Raw genomic sequence first — 25193 nt, 5'->3', positions numbered from 1 at the left:
ATTCTTTGTAAAAAATCTGTGTGCGGCCCGTAAATGACTTTTTAGTTTGACTAAAATTGTAAATGGAAACATTGAATTATGTATGGATCGAAGGCTTTCACAGATTTACAGGAAAGCAGGGTCATTTTTTTTGGAGGCTGTAACAATGTAGGATAATAAAAATCCTAGACAAAAGAAAAAAAAAAACATTAAAATCCCATCCCATTATAGAAGCGTAACATTTGTCAGATAAGAGGAGTGCAATTCTTTGCTATTACATTGATTCTCTGACTCGGTTGGATCCTTATTTAGTGATTTTGACAGACAGTATCAGGACAGATTTATGGTTGTCTTATTTCGGAGGCCATGAATTTTCATGCATACTGTGTCTTAAAGGGAAATGTTCCTTTATGGTGCGTTCACACCTACAGGATCTGCAGCTGATTTTCTGCAGCAGATTTCAGTTAAATAACTGAACACAGCATCAAATCTGCTGCAGATCTGCTGCAGATCCTGTAGGTGTGAACGCACCCTAAAAGACATTTATGCATCTTTTTCATTTAAAGGGCATCAACTTTTTCTAAAGTTCAAAGGCATTTACATTACTTGCCCTATGAAGAAAGTCACTTCTCTGTTGGTAGAAACCCATTAATCTTTAGGCCATTTTCCCACTCAGTATAACATCGGCCGTTCTGTGACCCAGCTGGATCACAGAACGGCCAGTGTTACTGAAGATCATCCTGGCCGGTACTGCAGTAAGGGCTTGATGATCTTCATTTCTTCTGAATTCGGATGGAGGCGCATCAGTGTGCACCCGCATCTGAATTTTCTGCTGCACACAATGGAGCGTGCAGCCAGAGCCGCACGCTCGGCTCGGCTTACATTGTGTGCACTGACAGGTTCTCTGAGGCTGTTATTCAATGAATAGCGGCCACAGAAAACTGATATGTCAGTTTTTTGTGGAGCCGCTAGCGATCTTGGTATATACTATGTGTATACACTCCGGCCGAGATTCCATAGACGTCAGCACTATAGTAATCACGCCCATTGTTGCAAATCGCAACAACGGTCGTGATTATTATGAAACTTACATAGTGTGAACATGGCCTTAAAGGGGTTATCCAGCAATAACATGACCACTTTCTTCCAGAGACATCCCCACTCTTGTCTCCAGCTTGGGGGGGGGGGGGGTTTTGCTGCTCAGTTCCATTGAAGTGAATGGAGCTTAATTGCAAACTGCACCTGAACTGGAGACAAAAGTCGTGTTGTCTCTGAAAGAAAGAGGCCATGTTTTTGTAGCACTGGATAACCCCTTTAAGATGTAACTCACACAAGATTACCTGCATGCATCAACATATGAAACAAAAACACTTTACTGATATAATGGAAAAATAATACCATAAAGTGCCATACAATGTTTATAAAACAGTAGAAGCCATACTATAGGTGAAGTTCAGGGCTGCTATGATTTTTGGAAAAAGCAGGGTGGGGGTGGGGGGACATAATAACAACCACTACTCTCTGAGCCGGTCCAGCATTGGATCGCTGCTTCGGGGCCCCTGCTGGCCTCCGGGATCTCCTTCTTAGCTTATGTCACGACCCGGCTGATTGACAGCCTGCTCAGCCAGTCAGTGACTGGGGTGGGACACCGCTACAGTCACTGATTGGCTAAGCGGGCTGTCCATCAGCCAGGTCGGGCATTTTCTCCCGAGTCGTGACGTCATCTCAACATCTGTGACATCATGCTTTCCTGCAAAGGCGCATCACGGGCATGGGGAAAGGTAAAAAAAATCAATAATGGTTATTTTCTCCTCTGCCCCGCCACCTGACAAAAGTTTAAAGAGTCACTGTCGTATTTTTTTTTTTTGCAGAAATCAATAGTCCAGGCGATTTTAAGAAACTTTGTAATTGGGTTTATTAGCCAAATCTGCCATTATCTGCATGTAAAAAGCCTTTTCCCAGGTCCCCCCCTCCTTCCTCTTTTTCATCCACTCTGAAAAATCTGAAAATTGTGACTTGTTGCAGGAGACGTCCCCTGTCTGCTCTAGGGAGAGGGGAGGGGGGAGGAGGAAGGAGGGAGTTAGCCGGCAGCAGAAAGCAGATAACAGAGGATTACAGGCACGGAGCTAGGTGACAGCTGTAATCCGAGCTCAGACAGGTCACTGGTGACTGTCCAAGAAGATAACGGGTGAGGGATTTGTAGATTAACTCTTTGTTGTCCTGTTTTGGTCTTTTCTTTAGCTCTCTCCATAGGAGAACAATGAAGACAGGGGGGAGAGCTTCAAACTGCTTTTTCATGATAAAAAAGCATTTTTCGGATAATAAACCCAATTACAAAGTTTCTTAAAATCGCCTGGACTATTGATTTCTGCAAAAAAAAATTTCACGACAGTGACACTTTAAGGTCGGACTTCTGCTTTAATTCCTGCAAAATAGTTACATAACAGCCACAGTGGTTGTAATATTACTGACCAGGATTGGAGTGTTACAGATAGATATGAGCAAAATTTTCAAAAGTTCGGTTTAACAGTTTAGCCAAGCTTGGAGGCAAAGATTGAGTTTGTCCAAGCCGTACCTTAAATGGACCACACTAAAATTGCTATGCGATTGCAGGTGTTTAGTTGTTTTAGTGCAGTTCAGCAAGTTTGCTCATCACTACTTACCTGTCCACACTCCCCCAGTGTCAACCGCTGATCACAGCTGCATCCACTGAAACGAGAGTGGCAGCCCAATTACTGGCCACAGTGCTAAACATCTCAGTCAGTCAGACATGCTGAGTGGGCTGTCACTCATCACTGACTGAGACAGGGCCGCAGCCTGTGATTGGCTGAATGGGCTGTCACTCTTGTCTATGGAATGACAGCCTGCTCAACCTATCACTGGTCGCGGAGCTGTCCCATCTCAGTCAGTCATTGGCTGAGTGGGCTGGAGGTGGCTGCAATCAGCAGGGGACACTGTAGGAGGATACTGAGGGAGCATAGACAGGTGAGAATACCATTTTTTTTTATTTTTTTTTTATGTGTATTAAATTATGCAGCTGCCATCTTTGCAAAAAGTTGGATTTAAAACAAAGTTTGTAACGAATCTTGGTTCGTGAAGTTCGATTCACTGATCACCAGGGTATCTGCAGCATATAGTGTGGGGTATCTTTTTTGGTATAGCTTGGATTTGTCAAGTTTTTTTTTTTTTTAGAATATTCACTTATTTTAATGTTATTGAAAACATTTCTGGGTTGGTAAAAAACAACAAAAAACGATGAAGCATTTGGTACAACTAAAAAAACATTATTGTAAAAAATAGAACCTTATATAATTTGACACATTCCAAGAAAAGAATGAAAAATCCATGTGCCAATAATACATCCTAAATTTTATACTGTCCATACACATCGTAAAACATAAAATCCTTTCAATAGGACCCAGGCTGCAGTTTCAAAAAATATGTTCAGTGCACTTCAGAGAGTTGTAAATAAGCCTTGTAGTTGAGTATTTTAGCACAAGATAGGAACACTACTATTTTAAACAATTCTAAACTTTTTAAAAAGCTATAATGCATATCTCTCTATACTTGTCATTTCATGGTGTGTTTTTTTTCTCTTTTTTTGTATATAATGAAAGACCAAAAAAACTGAACTATTTGATTGTACACTTTTTAATGCCTGCTGCTTTGTGCTGAAGACACAGAAATATGTTTGTGAGCTGTTTACTCCATCTCCCCCTTCTCCCTCCTCCCTTATGAGACGGCTCTTATTAACACATGTAAACAGCTCCCTCTCCTCCCCCTTCAAAGTAAAAAATGTTTGTGGCTGGCTTTGCACTCTGTTATGCTGGTAGGGTTAATCTGAGGTCAAGTTGCTGATGACCTCACTGTGACTAAACCCCCTGCATTACAGAGTGCAAAAAAAACGATGAGGAAGCTGTTTACATGTGTTTGTATGAGCCGTCTCATAAGGGAGGGTAGATAAGGGGGAGAAAAAGAGAGCAGCTCACACAGTTTTCTGTGTCTTGAGCACAAATCAGCAGGCACAGAACTGGGGGAAGGGACTGAAAAGGTAATAACAAGTATGGAATGAATTAGTAGTCTCCAGGAGAAGGGATGATTCACCATGTATTTTAACTACGGAGAAAAAAAGAGTTTTAAATAAAAGTATATGTAACTTTCTGAGACCATTTGATTTAAAATGACGCCTTGAGACCCACTCAGGGTAGGATCTACTTAACACCGCCACTAATATTTTGGGCTATGTTAAAACACAGAACAACAAACTTTTGCGTAACATTGCTTGAATAAACAACAAAGTAAATTTGCCTAGCAAATATACTTATCTTTATTGGATATCAGTTGGTTTTCAAAGCTGCAACAGGTGCCATATAAATTTGCATACGGAATACTTGTCAAAATAAAACTAATTCTAAAGTCAAAGCAATAGTAAAAACTGTTTATTAAAGCAATACAAGATGCTGAGCTGTAGCTGTAGCTAAATACAGGTGCATTACCATTCTGTAAAACCTCCAGCTATATACATTGTTTATCGCCGCTAATGTGTAAATGCAGCATATGAAAATCCAGATAGCATAGGAACATGAAAGGTGGCTCTGAGTAATCTCACACCCACATAATAGTACATACTGCCGCCCAGGTCTAGTAAATAGTAGGACATCTAATGTATTAGTAATGCTGTGGACTGTAAGAGCAGGGATGCTTACATTATGCCAAGGCTGAATTATTTGTTTCTTAGTGATGTATCCTATAGTAAATGCAATAGCTATACAGCAAATAAGTGAGGTAAGCAGACAGGGCCATCTATGCAGGAATGGGAATCTTTATGCCTAATATAGGTTAAAATACTTCCAATCAAATTAAAAATAAAGAATGCTGTTAAAAAGGTGTTAAAATTATGTTTAAGTGCTACATCAGGTATAGAAAATCTGACCTTCCTGACCCACACATTTATTTTCTGTCAATCTTTGCCAACACACCCTGGATCCATAGTTGTCTGCTGAAGTTTTGGTGAAATCACAGGAGTAGATTTACATTCTGCTTGCCAGACTGGCATGAAATATTAGTAGTTTATTAGGGTCAATTGGTTTGTAATCTGATCAGACCCATACTTATCATTACATTTATTATTCCTCCAATTGTTAACAGAAATTGTTAAAGGGGTTATCAGGGTTACAAAAACAACTTCCCTTCCCAATATCACTCAATATGTCTAATATATCAATAGATATGTTAATATCCCAATATGTCTAATATACATGTATAACCTATCTTGCACCCTTTCCTGTTGTTTTTTTCTCTCATTCTTATTGGCCCTGGATGTCTAAAATCCTTTACTCTGGGTCCACTCTGACCACGCTCAGCTCCCTTTTTCCCCCTCACTTTGTAGTAACAGGACATGTGATCTCCCCTCTGGGGGTTTGGTTAGCGTCTATTGACTTGGTAACGCAACCCCCAGGAGACATAATCTGCATCATCTCCGTGCACCTGTGCTGCTTCCATAAACTTACATGGGTCCTTGAGCCTAGGTTTCTATAATATCAAAAGTTATAGTTTTATCTGCTTACTGTCATTGAATGCAGAAATATGTACCTGTCTCAGCTCTGTATATTGTAAGTGTTATACATGTTCTTAGAGTCTGGATAAAACTAGAATGTTTTCATTCACAGTCAGAAAACAGAGATCTAAACCTATACTACACCCCCCACCCCCGATAAACTGATACCCGTTATGCAGCACATAGCTACACTATGTAGTTTTCTGTCTTGGTTATAGATCGGCTTTTAGAAAAACTTGTAACTCAGGAATGGCAGCAGCTAGAAAGACAGGAGACGGCTCAAAATACTCAAAATAGTAAGTAAGTAAGAAGTGAGTAAGACCAGCTAGCATTTAATTTTTTCGCTCTTAGGTGGATAATCCCTTTAAGGTGCGCAACACAGCATTTTTGCCCAGCATTTTGGTCAGTATTTTTCAACCCAAACCAGGAGTGGATTGAAAACACAGAAAGGCTATGTTCACACACCAGCAGCCGGAAGCAATCCATGTGCCTATCTCATCGATCTGTGCTGCATATCTATGCAGCACAGATCTCAATGAGAGATCAGTGTACTTATATTAGAAGTCCCCCATGGGGGCTTCTAGTATAAGTGTAAAAGTTAAAATAAAAGTGTGGTTATTAGTAAAAAGCCCCCTCCCCTAATAAAAGTCAGAATCACCCCCCTTTTCCCATGTTTTAAATAAAAATAAACAAATAAATAAATAAACAAACATGTTTGGTATTGCCGTGTGCGTAATCGCCCGAACTATTAATTTATCCCATTCCAGATCTCGCACGGTAAATGGCGTAAGCGCAAAAAAATGCCAAAGTGCAAAATTGCGTATTTTTGGTCGCATCAAATCCAGAAAAATTGTAATAAAAAGCGATCAAAAAGTCGTATATGCGCAATCAAGGTACCGATAGAAAGAACACAAAAAATGACACCTCACACAGCCCCATAGACCAAAGGATAAAAGCGCTATAAGCATGGGAAGGGAGCGATTTTAAGGAACATATATTTGTTAACAATGGTTTGAATTTTTTTACAGGCCATCAGATACCATGAAAGTTATACATGTTACATATCGTCGTAATCGTAACAACTTGAGGAACATATATAACAAGTCAGTTTTACCCCAGGGCGAATGGCGTAAAAACGAAAAAACACAAATAAAAGAAATGCGTTTTTGTTTTCAATTCCACCACACTTCTGGTTTTGCAGTGTACTTTATGAAAAAAATCAGCCTGTCATTGCAAAGTACAATTAGTGGCGCAAAAAATAAGGGCTCATGCGGGTCTCTAGGTGGAAAAATGCAATTTCTATGGCCTTTTAAACACAAGGAGGGAAAAACGAAAACGCAAAAATTGAAATTGGCCCGGTCCTCTAAGGGTTAACTGCTGTAATTATCAAAATATGGTTGTATTTTGCCTCAAAAAATACAATGTGAACATACTCTTAAAATGTTTAAAAATCAATCTTCCCCTTAAAAAAAAATTATTCTTAATGGACATTCCTTTTATAATAACTGTCTGTAAACTGTAAATCTAGGTAAGTAAACGGGTAAACTCGTACTCAAATTTTCTGTTAGAGGGATCATTATAAAGACGATGTGGGATATTTATCAAAATTGGTGTCTCACACACTGATCTTATAAAAACTTCCCCCACCTGCGCCTGCATTTTCTGGAGGCAGGGGTGTCTAGATTAATCCTGTTGCATTGGTGCTGCCATGCGCTCTCACTGAAATCTACGCCAGCTCTGAGTTGCAATTGATATCAGCGACAATTTATGCCTTTATGCACCAAAAAATTCTGATAAATATGGTGGCTGCCCATGTAGCATGAAAACACACAATACAAGGACTGAGCTTTTGTATGTACAGTACATGTGAATGAGAAGTCAATGGCGTCTAGAGCCTCCTGCTTCCCTGGAACCTCCCCATGCCACGTCCTGGCTCCTAACACATTCAATTACCCAGATAGTGAATGGTACATGTTCCTTCTACTTCTGAATGTTACTTGTTAGCTTGCATACAGATTTCATGATCCTTTAAGCCTCATTTGCCTAATGTTTATTTACTTCACACCAATCCAGATAACATGGAGGGAAACTAAACGGCAGGCTTTCCATGCAAATCCCTTTTTCTCACTATTTGCCAACAACAGAATTGGCGCTCAGGACATTATAGAGGCAGATATTGTGCCAAAAGCAAAGAATTAATTTGTGCAACTGAAGTGAGAAGGAAGCTGTGAGGACGTGTGGCTTGATGGCAATCTGACATTGTTTGTGCGGCTTCTACCCAGTCCCGAATACCAGAAAACAAGGTGAATCTATTGACAGTGACGTGAGCGCCTCACATGTGCCGCCTATTTACTGCACGTCTCCAGCCTGATTGTTCATTATTGAGTCTGTCAGCGAGTACGTCTCGAGCATTGATGGGAAACATTAAGCACAGATGTAGGAACATTATTAAAGCAGCTGGTGTGTTGTTACAGAAACAGATCACGAAATAGAAATTTACTTCAAAGAACAATTATAGGGCACAAAAGTGACGCCAAATTCTTATTACAGTGTAACTTACAGATATACGTGGAGGTAAATGCAGTCACAAAACGGGAGAGATTTTACATTTGCAGCAGCCAACAGCTGTTTCTACTCTAAATACAATGGAGGAGATTTATTAAAACTGGCACGCTATGCGCGTTGGCCAATAACTCTCCTCCCGCAGCATGCGCCAGATTCAACAACAGGGCACACACCTTGTTCATTAGCTGGCATAGTCTAACAACAATGCTATCACTCTTTTTTATGTTCTTAAATCAGTGGCACTTGCAGCAACACTAAAACCCTACCCGTTCTTCTAATATACAGTATATCAATAATAGAAGTATACAGAGGTGTAGTTGTCACACCAGGGCCTGAAGCTGCAAGATATGCAAAGGGTCCTCTGCTACTGGTGGATAGAGAAATAGAAGATTGTCGGTAGAAAAAGACCACTGGGTCCATCTAGTCTGCCCTTGTATTATTTCCTTGCTTATTATTTCAGGATAGATATATAATTTATCTCAGGCATGTTTAAATTCTGTTATTGTGGATTTATCTATCACATCTGCTGGAAGTTTGTTCCAAGTATGTACTACTCTTTCAGTAAACAAATATTTTCTTGTGTTGTTTCTGATCTTCCCCAAATAACCTCAGATTGTGTCCCCTTGTTCTTGTGTTCAGTTTTTTTTTTTATAGAAAACACTTACCTCCTGAACCATATTTAGTCCTTTAACATATTTAAAGGTTTTGATCATGTCTCCCCTTTGCCTTCTTTCCTCCAGACTATACAGATTTACATCTAATGCGCGAGATAAGCATGCTGCTTAAAGAGAATCTGTCACTAGGTTTATTCCACCCTAAATGAAGGCAGCATAAACTAGTGACAGAAATGCTGAACAGATTGGTGTATTACTTAAATCATTATGTTCAACCGTTCTCCTAATATGCAGGAGAATAGGATTCTTGCTGCAACCCTCCCCCTGCCTTCCAGCTGCTGATTGATAGGTGACTGCCTATATACAGCATGGATAGATAACTGCCAATCAGCAGCTGGTGGGCAGAGTTTTCAGCTTCTCATGAATCTTGAGGACTACTGGGCACATGCACATAATGGAGAGGACTAATTATTGTCCATTGTCTACTTATTCAGGAGGATATCTTTGGATCAGCTGCACAGAACAATGTAAGTGATACTTCATTCTGATCAGTTTCTCTGTCACTAGTTTATGCTACCCTTAGGGCCAGTTCACATGGAGCAAAAGCGGCGTAGCTCCGCCTGCTTCAGCGTGTAACTGATTCTCTATGGGAGGGCTCGCACGCCTCCGCTTCCGTCGATCTCCGTTCAAGTAGTTTTGGTGCCTTTTTTCTAATTTTCCATTTATGTAATAATCCTGATATCTTGCAGTTTTTATTCTCACCAGTGGAGATTAAACTAAGCTGAGACTTCCTGTTGTGTCTGTAATGATTAGAGGAGGCCGCTGTAAAGTGATCTGTACAGCATTACAGCAATATGTGACACCAGTAGATAGAGGAGACAATAGCAGCTCCCTCTAAAATGATCTCCTGCAAGGTCACAAAGTGCGCTCAGTAATGTTTCACATTCAGAGTCTGTTTATTGCCATCTATGTCCATGAGGCTTGCTATAGAGCATGCCACTAAATGCTGTTAGGAACAGCCCAGGAAAGATGGCAGCCCCTATAACAATGTGCAAAAGGTGAAATAAAATAATTAGGAAAAAAAGTCGGAAAATAGAAACAGATTAGTGTAACATAACATATTTTACTATCTTAGGCTGCGTTCACACTATGTATATTTCAGTCAGTATTGCAACTAAAACCAGGAGTGGATTAAAAACACAGAAAGGATCTGTTCACACAATGTTGAAATTGAGTGGATGGCCGCCATATAACAGTAAATAACCGCCAGTATTTCAATATAACAGACGTTGTTCTAAAATAACAGCAAATATTTGCCATTAAATGACGGCCATCCACTCAATTTCACCATTGTGTGAACAGAGCCTTTCTGTGTTTTCAATCCACTCCTGGTTTTGGTTGCAATATGAGGACCACAATACTGACTGAAATATACATAGTGTGAACCCAGCCTTACTCCTATCAGTAGAAGAAAATTTAGGTGACACATTCCCTTCAAAGAGATTGCCGTAGCACCATGAAAGTTATTTGAATGCTTGTTCCTTATAGGCTAACTGCCGAGCACTGTGTCAACACAGTTTGATATTTTTCTCCATGCTTGAAGGGGACAGGTTGCATCATTGGGGCCAGGACTATAGTAGTGAGCCGCTGGGGAGTGAGCAGAGAAGGAACAACCTCTTCAAAGCATCACTGACACATATGTCACATGTTATCATTAGTGTTATGATCATTGTCAGGTAGAGCTGGCAGAAGTGTGCATCTGAGTGCTTTACCCTTCTACTCTACCCATCTGTAACAGGAGTCAACAGGAGTCAGGCTCCTTAAAGGTCACTTTCAGAGTGACAGAGAGAGCAAAGTGTGGGAATTCAAATTGATAAAAACATTCCAGTCATTAACACATGGATTAAACCTGGCACTTGGATGTATGACCCACTACATGGACACACTCCACAGATAAGACAGAACTGACCAACAATCCTGGACTTCCAAATACCCTTTAATTTACAACAAGTCCTTTTTATTGCCCTGGCTTATCTATGTGATGTATATACCCCCTCACCCCCCCTATTCACAGATGTCTCTCCCTTCTTGCTTGTAACATCCCTAAAATGTGCTGTTTCTGTAAGTCATTCATTTGTGAACTTGTCTGATGAAGGGATCTTGTGAATCCCGAAAGCTCACAGCTCTAACAATTTTTTGTTGGCCAATAAAGGTATCACTCCTAAAATACTTTGATTTCAAGTATTTACCACGATATAACTATTAAAAAGAAAATTTCCAGTGTTGGGTAATCATTTTAATGCAAATCCATATATATGCCAGTGTGAGTTTAGATATATTATATAATTTATTATTTTTTTTTTTTTTTTTACACTAAATACTATAGCATTTTACTACAATCTTCGTATTCTTTGGGTTCCGATCGGTGCCCTCAGGCCCTGCACTAGGCACGAAACAATGTAACGCTTTTGCCTTTAAATGAAGGGACTCTTGGGGATATGCAACACTGTGCTGTTAAATAGATCTTCATGTACTCGATAAGCAGAAGGCAAGCAGACATGTCAATTATACGTCATGAAAACCTTATGGCATAAAAACGTCTGACTTTTTTCCCTTCAGTGAAATATGTGGCAGATGCACGAGCTGCCCATGTATATATGGCCTGAAATGTTCAATAAATCAATGCCAATGCTGTGTATTTCATCCCAGAACAGGAGAAAGAACATTGCTTTTCCTAGGAATTCTCCTGTTTCAGTGTACTTTACATAGTTGACATATACGAGCCTTGTGCAGCGCTAATAGGAGGATACAAGTCGACGAACACAACAAGCAAATGTAAAGGTCACAGCCCCGAGAAGCTCCTACAAATAATCATATTCCTGACATCTGGCTGCAACTAGAAGTTTCTGATAATCTGCTCACATCGCCGATGTTGTGCTCGCGTCCTGGTTGCACTGCGGTCACATTTCTGCAGGTTGGTTACATATACAGCAGTCTGGTATCATCAGGATGCGTTAATGAAGCATAGATAAGTAGGACAGAGACTCCAAATATAATAATTATCTCAGATTCACAAGCTAGCGGAGATAACCATATTAACTGATTATCAAGTCTGATACTGTTTACAGCACAGGTGCCTGTAATACACCACACTGCCTAGTGGTGGAGCTGTTGGCATGCAATAAACAAAGCCCAGCCTGCAATCCCAGCCGAAACTCGCAGAAATGTCTTATTCAGTCTATTTTTTTTTTTTATTGTCTGAGTTGGTAACTCTGCTAAACAAAGAATTTTCCACAGAACATAATAATGTTGTTTTTAAGCCATGCTTTACACATAGATATCAGATTGTAATAAATAAAAAGCCGGCGATATGTCAACGTTAAGCCAAGCTGCAGATCCCTATCTTCCTATCACACATTTGTAGATTTCGGGAATATAATTCTTACATTTGCTCTTCTGTCTGTGTATCTGTTGTACAAATCGCTGAAAGGAATCATTTAGCATTGGTATACATCATCCTATTACCTTCTGCTGGAGCAAAGTCTTGTCGCTTACGTAGGGGTTAAGAGCTGGAGCAAGATGGCGGCCCCTTGGTTTGGCTTTTACTGTTCAGGGTGACCATCTGCACATTGTGCTCTCTATGGATTCTGCTACTTTAAAGGATGATCTTAAGGAGACTTTTTTGGAACAAAGTTAGGCTATATTCACACTACGTAAAAGTACGGCTGTTGTTGTCATCTGCAACAACTGCCGTACTTTGTACATTGTGAAACACTGCCTTTACTGCTATGGGATCCCGGTCGGAGCGTATGCACATAGTATATGCTACGGCTGGGATCCCATGCGGCGCCGCAAAGAACTGACATGTCAGTTTTCTGCAGCCGCAATTCAGTGAATTGCGGCCGCAGAAAGCCCTGTCAGTTCACAATACCCATTTAAAGCAACTCTGTACCCACAATCTGACCCCCCCAAACCACTTGTACCGTCAGATAGCTGCTTTTAATCCAAGATCTGTCCTAGGGTCCGTTTGGCAGGTGATGCAGTTATTGTCCTAAAAAACTACTTTTAAACTTGCAGCCCTGTGTCAAACTGGCATGGCCCAGAGTGTCTGTGCTCTAGCCTTGCACCGCCTCTCCATCCCTCCTCCCCGCCCTCTTTATCATTAGGAATGCCACTGGGCAGCATTTCTCGTATTCATCAGTCAAGTGATAAATAGGAGAAATCCTGCCTGGGTGAAGGAAATCCATTCCTTATGGTGAAGAGGGTGGGGAGGAGGGACGGAGGGGCTGTGCAAGCCTAGGGCACAGACACTCTAGGCCATGCCAGTTTGGCACAGGGCTGCAAGTTTAAAAGTTGTTTTTAAAGACAATAACTGCATCACCTGCCGAACGGACCCCAGGACAGATCTTGGATGAAAAGCAGCTATCTGACGGAACAAGTGGTTTGGGGGGTCAGATTGTGGGTACAGACTAAATTAGACTGTTTTTTCAATAAGCTTCATAAATCCTTAATGTAAGCAAATATAAGAACCTTTAGGCCACATTCACACAACATAAATTTCCTATTAATCACAGCCGTTGTTGCCGATTTGTAACTACGGCCGTGATTAATAGAAAATTTACATTGTGCTGCAGTCAGAGAGAATCCCGAGTGGTGTGTATACACATATTATACGCTCTGACCGGCATTCCTAGCGGCCGGAACGAGAACTTAAAGAGTAAAGCGGTAAGGGGGTCCCCCTGATTTGTGGGCCTGGTCACTTCTGTATCCCTTGCAACCCCTATAGCTGCGCCACTGATATTATGGATCTATACAGCACGGATCACTAATATAGGATTGGCTGCCCCTGTGGCCAGTAAGGATAAGTCAGGATCTGTCTTACATTGCAAAACTACAATCCCCATCATGCCTGGACAGCAAAACCTTCAGCAGGGCCTACAAGGTACAACGATTATAATTTATGGACATACTTTTTAACCACTTAGTGGCTTTCTATTCATTTAAAGGGAATCTGTCAGCTCTTTATCATGTTCAGAGCTCGTAAGTGGCTGAGCTGCAGCATGCATGCCTCCTCCCCCATTTCTGCCTCCTTGATACTTGAGCTTTGAACATGATATAAGTTTCATAGATTCCCTTTAAGATGGTAATAAATAATAAGGTGGATAGTTGGTTTGTGCTGCTGTCATAGAGAACTGGCGGCACTGTGCTTAAGGGAGCTGTTACCACTCCTTGTGTCTGTAACAAAGAGAAGCTGGTATTATTGGTGTACTTCCATAGTTTTCTTCTGATTTATCAGCAGTTTGTCATATTTCAGCAGGTCACTTTAAAGGGGAAGAATAGACTTTAAATAGAATATTTATGCTGTGTTCTCTAAAACAGTAATTTACTATGCGTTAGGAGGCCAAGCGGACGGTCAAGCGGACGGCATACAAAATCAATGAGTAAGAGCTCTTAGCCACATAATATAACATTAATGTCATAGACCTAGCTTTAATTTATAGTCAGTGCTGTCACTGCCCTTCCTAAAGTAACTTTCTAATGGTTCTATCAATCTGAATGTTAATGTACTTGTATGAATATGGTACTGTTTAGAAGTCCGACCAGAAATATGCCTATTTAAAGGGAATCTGTCAGCACCTGGGCTGGTCCCAAGGTGCTGACAGTGTAGATGTGTGTCCCCTTTTGGGTCTGTTACCTTTCTTAAAGCCATCAATGCTGTAGATTTTTCAACATTCTTGCCCGATACATTTGAAACAAGTGTCAAAGAGGAGTAGCGGTGAGGCATTTGTGCTGCACTTTGTCACACCTCACCACTACTTCCTCCTCTCTGTTTGCCTTGCATATTGATTTTGGCCTGGCCTCCTGCTTCCTGGTGACGTCTTCTTCAGGAACGCATGCGCTACTGCTGGCAAGGGCTGTGCGCCCACTTGCTAGTTCACGCCTGCGCCCTGGATCTGTCTGGTCTGCTCTCTTCTGTCGCACTACGGCACATGCGCGCTTAGGGCCTGAAGCTAATGCCCTTAGTTAGTACGCTCAGGGTGGCTGCGCCACCTCTCCGCACTACGGCACATGTGATTTCAAATGTATTGGACAAGATTGTGAAATGAATCTACAGCACTGATGGCTTCAAGAAAGGTAACAGACACAATAAGGGACCCAGGGGCATAACTCAGGACCCAGGGGCATAACTACCTCGGGACCAAGGGGCATAACTACCAATGTAGCAGCCAGAACGGCTGCTTTGGGGCCCGCCACATCAAAGGGCCCACTACTGCAATACACTAAGCTGTCATCATTTGCAGCACACAGTGGCTGAGCGGGCCTCCTGGGTTCTGCAAATGTCCCTTTAACTGCGGGCACTCCTGACCAGCTCTTGCAGTTATGACTACACTTGACAGCTTAGTGGTGAGTCAGGGGGGCCCAATCAAAAGTTTGCTATGGGGCCCAGTCATTTCTAGTTACCCCCCTGTCGGGACCAGCCAAGTTGCTGACAGATTCCCTTTAACCAGTGCTCCCTAATGAATCCTTATTGCCTTAATATGTTTCATCCTGTAAAAGTATCATGCTCCTCCAAATGCATTAACAAGTCCTGAAATACAGGGAGGCCACGACCACTACTGCCCTATAATCGGTCAGTGATTGGCTGGGCAGGCTGTCACTGCCAAGACGAGTCAGTCACAGGAAAGGAGGTGGGATCATCTCGGCGGCACACCAGAGGCCTGTAGAAGGACATTGGGGGATCGTGGAAAGGTAAGCATACACTGTTCGTCATGTTATCCCCATGGGCAGCAAATTTTCAAAAGTTATTTTTGAGAGGAATACCCCTTTATTTTCACCTGTGGTGGCACTACAGGCGAATCGAACTTACTGCCCCTACAATGGAGCAGTGTGGGTCCCAGCTCAGGGAATCCTTGTACAGTTTTTGTTGAGTCTTCTACTTAACGCCGGTCCAATAGGCTTTATTCTATGGTCAGGTGGATTCCATTGTCTGCCCAAAGAAGTTACATGTCCAGTGTCGGACTGGCCCACCGGTGGGACATCAGCCTGGAACTTGCAACACGATTGGTTTGGAACACGCTACGACTCCCAGCATTTACTGCTAGTCTGTAGCCCTCAAGATATGCTGGGAATTGTAGTAAATATAAAGAGATAATTCTCTGATAACTGTATGGTTTATTGCTGGACCTTCAGGGCTGATGGTTGTGACCCACAGACTGCAGCCCCCAGGAGCCTCTACACAACCAGGTTATTCTCTCAGAAACGAAAACTTCCAGCATATGTTGAGAGTCTCAAAAGTATAGGGCATTCTGAGAGTTGTAGGACACAGATACAGCTGAATCTAGGAGAGAGTTGGGTCAGCATGTCGCTTCTCACTGGTACTTTCAATGGTAGACCCCCAGTATCATTTCCTCTGGTGGGTAAACCAGGTACCCCAGTCGCACACTGGACATGTCAATTCTTTGGGCAGACAGCTAAATCCGCCCAAGCATAGAATGGAGTCTATGGGATGGGCGGAGAGTCAAGAAAGAGCGAGAACAAAATCCATGGCAAGTTATCCGTGTGATTTCCTTAGTGTGCAAGAGCCTTTACAGGCAATGAAAAAGCATACATTACAGGTATAGCTAAACAATGGAAATAGTACTTTTGTCTTTGGCAGAATGGTTAATAGAGACTGTATCTCAAGGTATCAGAGCATCAGTGGCACTGCTGAATTGGTAACAAATTTAGGGGTGAGTACATTTTTCCTTTAATACCCCAGAAAACCCCTTTAAACAGCACATTTTATCTTTATTAGCTACTGTTCACATCCTCTCAACAAAGCTTTTCTGCTGTTCAGCTAAGCAGGAGCACATTACGTCTGATCTAAATCACTAACTCCAATGTACACTACACAGACTGCATCTCTGTTTTTGCAATATAAATTCTCTACTATTGCTTCTAGGGATACTCTGAAACCACACCAGTGCAGGCTCTGTACCAAATAGAGGTTTGGATCTCTAGGGGCCAGTGAGCCCCCCCCCCCCAATACTCCTATGTATTCCAGTGAGGGAAAAATAGAAGTAAATGATACATGTATTTATTCTTCAGTTTTAAGACAAATAATTTTTAAAAAATTCCCAAATAACTCTCTACAATTGGAAAGATGGTCAAACACAAAAGACTATAGGCACAGTACAGCTATGTTCACACTACGTAAGTTCTGTAGTATTCACGTCCATTGTAACAGCGGCCGTGATTACTACGTAGCTTACGTAGTGCTGCCTTCTGAGGAATCCCGGTCAGAGTGTATACACATAGGGCCACATGTATCATCCGGCGTACGGATGATTTTTGGCAGAAAGTGCCGATTTGCATATTTTTTTATACGCAAATGGCCGACTTGCGAATAAAATATTCGCAAATCGGCACTTTCCGCCGAGTACGCCAGGGGGGCGGAAAGGGGGCGTGTAGTGGGCGGAACGGAGGGCGCGGACTCAGAGTCCAAATATACGCCGAAAACCTACTCCAGTCCTCAGCTGGCGTAGGTTTTCGGCGGTGCGCACCGGCGCGCACAGGATTTATGTAGAGGCATTCCGCCTCTATATAAATCTCCGTAGCGCCGGAGCTGCGGGGGTATTTTTAAGTCCGGCGTAAAAAACGCCGGACTTAATAAATGCCCCCCTAAGTTTACACACCCTGGCCGGGATCCCCAGTGGCGCCGCGAGAAATTGACATGTCAGTCAAACCCAGTCAGTTCACACAATGAAGCGTGCGGCTCTGGCTGCACGCTCCATTGTGTGCAGCAGGGAATTCAGATGCGGGCGTGCAGGGATGCGCCAACATTAGAACTCAGCGGCACTAAAGATCATCCAACAGTATCGGCCGGGATGATCTTTTCTGAGACCGGACGTTCCGTGATCCGGCCGGGTCACGGAATGTCCGGTCTCTTACAAAGTCTAAACATAGCCTATAACTGTATTATGTGTTAAACTCAACTTCATTACTTCATTTTTTTAAACACCCTGATGAGGTAGAAAGCTGGCAGTCCGCTCAGCCTACGCGGGTATTTTATTACCCGTTCAGTTCATTTTTGAGATGTGGAGGGATAAAACAACATAGTCATAAAAATGATAAATTATTCTGTTAAATGTTCCATAAATTCTACAATGAGTTTGGCCTAACTTTCTCCAGTGATAACAGCCTGATACTTTACAGAACTACAGCTAACCCATTTTTTTCCCTATAGGAATTAGTAAAAAAAAAGTATCAGATCTCCACCAATTATAAAGTGCCCTTATAATGCCCTTAATCCAAACTCACCATGCAGTTATCTATCTATCTACCATGTAGTCATGTACCATACTATGTACATGACTACATGCTATGGTTTGGGTCTTGCCACAAGTGGGCATAAAAGTGCTTCCCCTATAAAAAAAAAAAAAAAAAAAAAAAAAAAAAAAAGCTCTCACATGCTACTTTGGGTAGTGTACCTGTGAAAGATCTTTCCTTGCTAGACATGCATCTACAACACACTCGAAAACATTTTGCCTTGGACTGAGGGAGGCAGTAAGGTGGTTTTGATGAACTGCGAGTCATCTAGAGCACATACACATAGAAAACAGGCTCCAGATAGCCCAAATAGACCACTCCTTCTTTTCTGAGCGATTACAAATTTTGTAACAGAGTCCCTCACCTATCGTGAACCATACACATTACAAGTCTTACTTTTGGGCCCTGTCACCATGGCTGAGGTTTGACTGCAACACTCCTGCTTAAAATACGGTGCATATGGCAGAATTATGTAAATGATTCCCCCTATTTCTATTATGAGCCCACGTAATATAATATATGGATAAACAGTAAATAATTAACTACTTTATAAAATTTACAAGTGAACATTTATCTTTAAAACAGACTGAGTACAATTGAATATAGACTAAGCGAGACGGCTTATCCAGTGATGTATTCCGTCGAGGCCAATAAACTTTTTATTCCGCACATGGTGGACAAGGATGTGCATTAAGTTCAATTTACCATCATGTTCTTGACAGCTGTGACATCATAAATTTTCAATATACATTACTATATTACATTGCAAAAGCCTAATCCAGGGAGGAATGTACTATGCATGCAAAAATACACCCAATGTTTTTACACTTTTTGTAATATTGATATAAGGCTAATGCTCCTTTTCACACATAATGCCCTCTTTTATCTTGTATATGGGCCCCCTTTTTTCTATGTACCAAAATGAAAAAATAAATAATAATAATAATAATAAAAACAAAACCTAAGAACACTGCCTCCCGCCTGCTTAGGAATACTAAATAAATATTTGGTTATAATTCCTAACAGATTTTCAGTCAATAGCCGCTTCTATAAAGACTGGCATTTAGAATTGTAAATGTGACCACTTAACACTGGAAATAACATATTTGGATCAATAAATGAGCACAGTGTGGACAGATGAGCATTTTTACAGCTAAACTGAAGTTTAAAACCCCGGTGTATTTATTTGTACACCTGCAATAAACAAAAAGTCATTCACACAATACAAAAACACACAGAGGATGGAAATGTTCCTACGCCCACACACCGAAGAAAAATATGAAGCACTTATCGGAATTCATATGGTGTAAACTGCTCTCTGTATAGCCCCTGACGTCACCTTTCCTCATGTTGTAAAATCTGTTTATTCTTATTTTAAAGTGAAATCCATAATTGTGTTTCGTGGGAGATTCAGAAATCCTGTGTTTTGTGCTGAGGCTACACACACCACGGCGGATAGGGAAATTAAAAAAAAAATTGCAGGAAAGTGAAATTTTGTGGGATTCAATTAGACATAATGGAATGAGAAATTCATGATGATAGAACGGTTATATACAGTAGATATGGTGTGGTACCTCCAAATGTATTGCACATCCCCCTTCCCTCAAGTGCTTCCCTCACCCCCACCCCCTCCAATATAAATAGTTGCATTCTCCTTGAGAAAGGGTCAAATTCGCACAATGTTTGTTTCTTTTTAAGGCAGGAATACGTTGTATTGTCAAAATCTGGTTCTGTTGTATTTTTGCACTGACAGACACTGACCCAATTTACTTCTATGGCCCAAAGGTAATCAGCTAGTGACTACATTCAGATCATTTCCCACTCCTATATGAGTTTTCTGCAGCATAGATTTCACCCATATGTAGTCACTAGCTGACTATGTTCAGGCACTAGAAGTAAATGAGGTCCAGGGCCGGACTGGCTATATGGCAGTTCTGACAAATGCTAGATGGGCCAATGTTCTCTGTGGGCCACTCTCCTCTTCCACTCAGCCAGTGAATCATGTACTGTTCTTGTATTTTGCCCCAACTTGAAGCCCAGGGACCTGTGATGTCAGGTTCTTGTACACTATCTAGGGCTCAGCAGAGCCAATCAGTAACTAGAATCTTAGACATTTGATGGTGTCACTAAAGATCCTTGAGCAAGCTAAAACTCAACTTTGCTTGGATGAGGTAATGAGGAGTTTGTGAAAAAGGGGGCTGAAGGAAGACAGGGTCATGGAGACAAGTTGGGGCTGCTGAGCAGGGATCTGAGAGGGAGGGGGGGGTGATATATTGTTATGAGGGCTAGTGGGGTAGTTTGTGAGTCAGGGCTGATTTTTAGTCCCAGTCCATCCCTGATGAGGTCCATGCCAGTCCGTGAACAGATACGTCAGCACAAGATTTTTGACAGGGTGCTGACATGTCCATGCATTTGAAGACACAATTGTGGTGTGAATGCTTATATGCAATATAAACTTAATCTCTTAGAAGTCCCATGAAATAAAAAAAAAGAAAAGAAGGCAGGTGGTGCGGGAACATAATAAACAAAGTCTACTTACCCATCCCCATTCCTCCGTTGTGTCTCCGATGGCCGCCAGCTGTCATTTTCATCTGCCACGCGGGTAAGTCACAGCATCTGGGTACATCACTGCCCAGCTGATCTATTGCCCGCCCAACCAATGAGTGACTGAGGCAGTGTTCAATCACAGCCAGGTATATGACATTGCAGCTGGAAGAGCTGCAGGAGTGGCACTATGGGTCACAAGGATAGCTAAGTACACTTTGTTTAATATGTTCCCGCAACCCCCTGCCTTCCTGTCATTTTTGAGTATCATGGAAATTCTCCTTTAAGTACAGTAATACCTCGGTTCCCGGACACCTCGGTATTTGAACAAAATTATACACAGCCTTTGCTGCATGATAGTAGAGTCATGTAATAAACTCAGCAAACGAGCGCTGATCTAGCAGATCGCATTGGTGATCGGCAGTGTAATACAGCCCTTACTTCTTTGCAATATCATGTCCACTGCTAGTTGTCAGGGGAAATCTGTCTCTCGTAAAAGCTAGATAATGATAAATTACAGAAAGTGGGTGGGATGCTATATTTCCTATGTGTAGGAGGGAGAAAATGAGCATGAGAAAGCCTGGTCTGTGTGCTTGCATGCTGAGCCTGAATGCTCATCTACCGTCTGCTAAAGATGAGCCACATTGTTCCTTAGGAAAATCAATGCTTCCTTCTTATCTCAGATCACTCATAAAGCCCAGGGCAGCTATTCCTTGTGTAAGTACTAGTGTACTTATTACTGTATGTACACAGTGCTATAGTGTTGTCTCCTCATCCTTTTAACTTGTCAGCCGTCACAGTAGCAGTTTAGAACTTAGTGAAACTCTTTCGTTGGTCTGGATGCTGTAATTTTTTTTTACTTCTGTTCACACAGCACTTTGCAAACCCAGCACAAGAGGATCTCCATCCATCTGCTCTCTAGCAATGTGCAATGTAAATCATTGTCCCAGCTCAGTGCCAGCCTGTACAATCCACTGCACTTACTCCAGCACTCATGCATAGCGGGGGAAAGTACTGCATGTGCTTTGTTTTGCCAGAGAAGTAAGGGAAGGGAAGTCCATGTATGTGTTCTACTAGCAAAGAGCTCAGAGTGTGTACTTTTACTGCTTGATTCACTAGGAGTTGTTCATGCGCCACTTAGTGAATTTGGCCGTGGGAGAAGGGTGGGGCCTAAGTTAAGACCGTCACATGAGTACGCCGGTCTTTATAAATCCCCCCGATGTGTTTGAGTTTTGCACCATCACACCGTAGGAAGGAGTACTAGGAACACTTTTTACAGAGTGTGTTGGTACAGAAGGAGAGCTAGTTAAACTAAAGCTCTGTGACAAGTGCCGCAGAGGTACCGAAACATTACTAGCTTGTGCGCTACACCATAAGGGGAAACCCTTGCCTACCACAATTCTATAGCTCAAGATATCGAAAATTCATCCAAATGGGTTGAATTTTACTTTATTCAAGTTAGAGGCACCCAAGGCTTGTGATATACTCAATATATACATGATGACCAAGAAGAACAACCAGCTTGCTATAGTTTGTCTTTCGTTAACATATAGTTGTAACAGAGTTTTGAGCTGAACCATATGTATATGTATAGATAATATCAATACATTGCACAAAATATAGGTACAATCATGTTCATTATAGTAGTGGAACACATATATGCGTGTTGTGATTTTTGTGGCAAGACAAGCACTGTCTGGAGCCCCCATACATCCTGAATTCTTCATATCTGTCCTGACAAAATTGTTTATTATTAAGACTCCAAGTCACTTACCGGTGGCAGACAGGAGTTCCAGGTGGTTGTATCATCACTGCTAGTACTGATACTGACATTACAGTGGTCAATCTGAGACTGACTAAGCCCATGGGATGGTCCCTCGTCCTCCATCTCCTCATTCTGCTGCCGCTTCAGACTGGCTAGCATCTGCATTTCAGAGGCACTGAGTCGATTTACATGATAACTTCTCCAGTTATATGCCTGTGAAGGAATACAATAGGTTAGAGTTGGCCACAAATCACAACCATCTGAGAAAACAGATATTTCTGTAATACCAGAACTTTAATATACCACATATTTTGTTTTAGGCTTTGATATTTGGAGAATGTTGACATTTTGTTACATGTCTTCTACTGAGAAAATATGTGGTAATTCCATTTACAAATGCATGCTAAAGGAACCCAACTTTACCAAGTTAACCCAGATAAGCCATAAACTTCTCCAAAACACCATATGCATACCTCCCAACCGTTGCAGACCTGGCGGAATAGCATCTACATTGGGAGCTGAAAGTAGCCCTTTATCAATGTAATGCATTGAACTCTGCAATTGGTGCTCGATTACTAAGGGCTGCTAAAGCCCATAATAAAGGATTTCTGAGCAGGTATCAGCAATAATATGTTGCAGAGACCCAGGCCCGCAGGTACAACTGATCAGCCTCTCCCAATTGCATTTATAAGCAGACTATACCACCAACGATAGCTTTTAAATTGCATTAAAATGCCTCTATCAGTTTTGGCAGGGACATTTAAATAGTTAATTAGCCCCGTTGCCCAGCTGATAGCAGTCAGGAGCGACAGTGCCACTCTTGTCCTTAATTTGTGTGTGGTTGTGCAGCCCAGTTTCACAGAAGTAAATCAAGCTAAGTTGTAATACCTTCTACCACCTGTGGAGACAAGTTTTTCTGGTGTTGGGTAACTCCTCTAATAAAGTTCTGCTGGTATTTTAGCTCGCAAAACATTATCGAGTGATACTATTCTCAGAAGAAAAATCATGTCTGACACATACAAGAAGATTAATATAAATAGTGCAAAGAAAAACGTAAAGGGGTGATCCAGGATATAAAAAAATTATACAAAAAAACATGTCAGCTTTCTTCCAGGGACAGCACCACCCTTGTCTCCAGTTTGGGGGGGGGGGGGGGGCGATTTGCAATCAAGCTCCATACACTTCAATGGCAAAACCCCACCCAAACTGGAGACAGGAGTTGTGGTGTCTCAGGGAGAAAGCGGACATTTTTTTCTAATCCTGAACAACCCCTTTTACCTAATGCCCATAGCTATTTACATTATTTCTTTGACTTTGCACCCTTTTATTCAATGATTGGGGTCTCATGATCTGAGACACCCCCCCCCCCCCCCCCCATTATCTCTGTATGTAAATCTTTCAGTAAGTTTAAATTTCTCTCCATGTACCAGGTACACTAGGATACATAGAACTCAATCAATCCCAAAATGTAAATGGTAATATAAATATTATTTTATCGTCTATACCAGTGATTTTCAACCTTTTTTGAGCCGCGGCACACTTTTTATACTTAAAAAATCCCGGGGCACACCACCAACCAAAATGGCACAAAATGACACTAAAACAGTACATATTATACATATAGTTAATAATATAGATTCTAAATGTATTTATACTCAGTGTGAAACCTAGGCCTGTTTTCTTCTCCCCCCTGTGCTTCTCTCCACCATACTTCTCCCCCCTACTTCTCTCCACCATACTTCCCCCCCCCTACTTCTCTCCTGTGCTTCTCTCCACTATACTTCTCTCCCGTGCTTCTCTTCCCCATGCTTCTCTCCTGTGCTTCTCTCCACCATACTTCTCTCCCGTGCTTCTCTTCCCCATGCTTCTCTCCTGTGCTTCTCTCCACCATACTTCTCCCCCTGCTTCTCTCCCCCATGCTTCTCTCCTGTGCTTCTCTCCACCATACTTCTCCCTTCTGCTTCTCTCCACCATACTTCTCCCCCCTGCTTCTCACCTGTGCTTCTCTCCCCCCTGCTTCTTTCCTGTGCTTCTCTCCACCATGCTTCTCTCCTGTGCTTCTCTCCACGACTTCTCCCCCCTGCTTTTCTCCTGTGCTTCTCTCCTCCCTGCTTCTCTCCTGTGCTTCTCTCCCCCATGCTTCTCTCCTGTGCTTCTCTCCACCACTTCTCCCCCATGCTTCTCTCCTGTGCTTCTCTCCACCATACTTCTCTCCCGTGCTTCTCTTCCCCATGCTTCTCTCCTGTGCTTCTCTCCACCATACTTCTCCCCCTGCTTCTCTCCCCCATGCTTCTCTCCTGTGCTTCTCTCCACCATACTTCTCCCTTCTGCTTCTCTCCACCATACTTCTCCCTTCTGCTTCTCTCCACCATACTTCTCCCCCCTGCTTCTCACCTGTGCTTCTCTCCCCCCTGCTTCTTTCCTGTGCTTCTCTCCACCATGCTTCTCTCCTGTGCTTCTCTCCACGACTTCTCCCCCCTGCTTTTCTCCTGTGCTTCTCTCCCCCTGCTTCTCTCCTGTGCTTCTCTCCTGTGCTTCTCTCCCCCATGCTTCTCTCCTGTGCTTCTCTCCACCACTTCTCCCCCATGCTTCTCTCCTGTGCTTCTCTCCACCATACTTCTCCCCCCTGCTTCTCTCCAGTGCTTCTCTCCCCCATGCTTCTCTCCCCCCTGCTTCTCTCCACCAAACTTCTCTCCCCCCTGCTTCTCTCCGCTGTTTCTCTCCCCCCCCTTCCTCCTCACCTCCTCCGAGATGGTCGCCGCTGCTGTCCGCCTCACCTACTGGCAGCCCATAGGGCCCGGACGTGCTTCTCCAATCAGTGGAGACCGAGAGCATGGTGCGCTGCGGCGGGCTGTGATTG

General features: G+C 42.3%; 1 protein-coding gene across 1 annotated transcript in view; it reads right to left on the bottom strand.

The window, feature by feature from the left end:
- CFAP20DC (CFAP20 domain containing) overlaps window positions 1-25193 on the bottom strand; it is a 286194-nt gene that overhangs the window by 49988 nt on the left and 211013 nt on the right. Inside the window, exon 15 of the mRNA XM_069968793.1 lies at window positions 22343-22546. Within this exon, the coding sequence (XP_069824894.1) occupies window positions 22343-22546 (204 nt within the window). The remainder of the gene's footprint in view (window positions 1-22342; window positions 22547-25193) is intronic.

This window comes from Dendropsophus ebraccatus, chromosome 4 (assembly GCF_027789765.1).
Source record: "Dendropsophus ebraccatus isolate aDenEbr1 chromosome 4, aDenEbr1.pat, whole genome shotgun sequence".
Lineage (NCBI taxonomy): Eukaryota > Metazoa > Chordata > Amphibia > Anura > Hylidae > Dendropsophus > Dendropsophus ebraccatus.
Note: the sequence above shows the minus strand (reverse complement) of the source record. Positions and strands in the feature narration are given on the sequence as shown.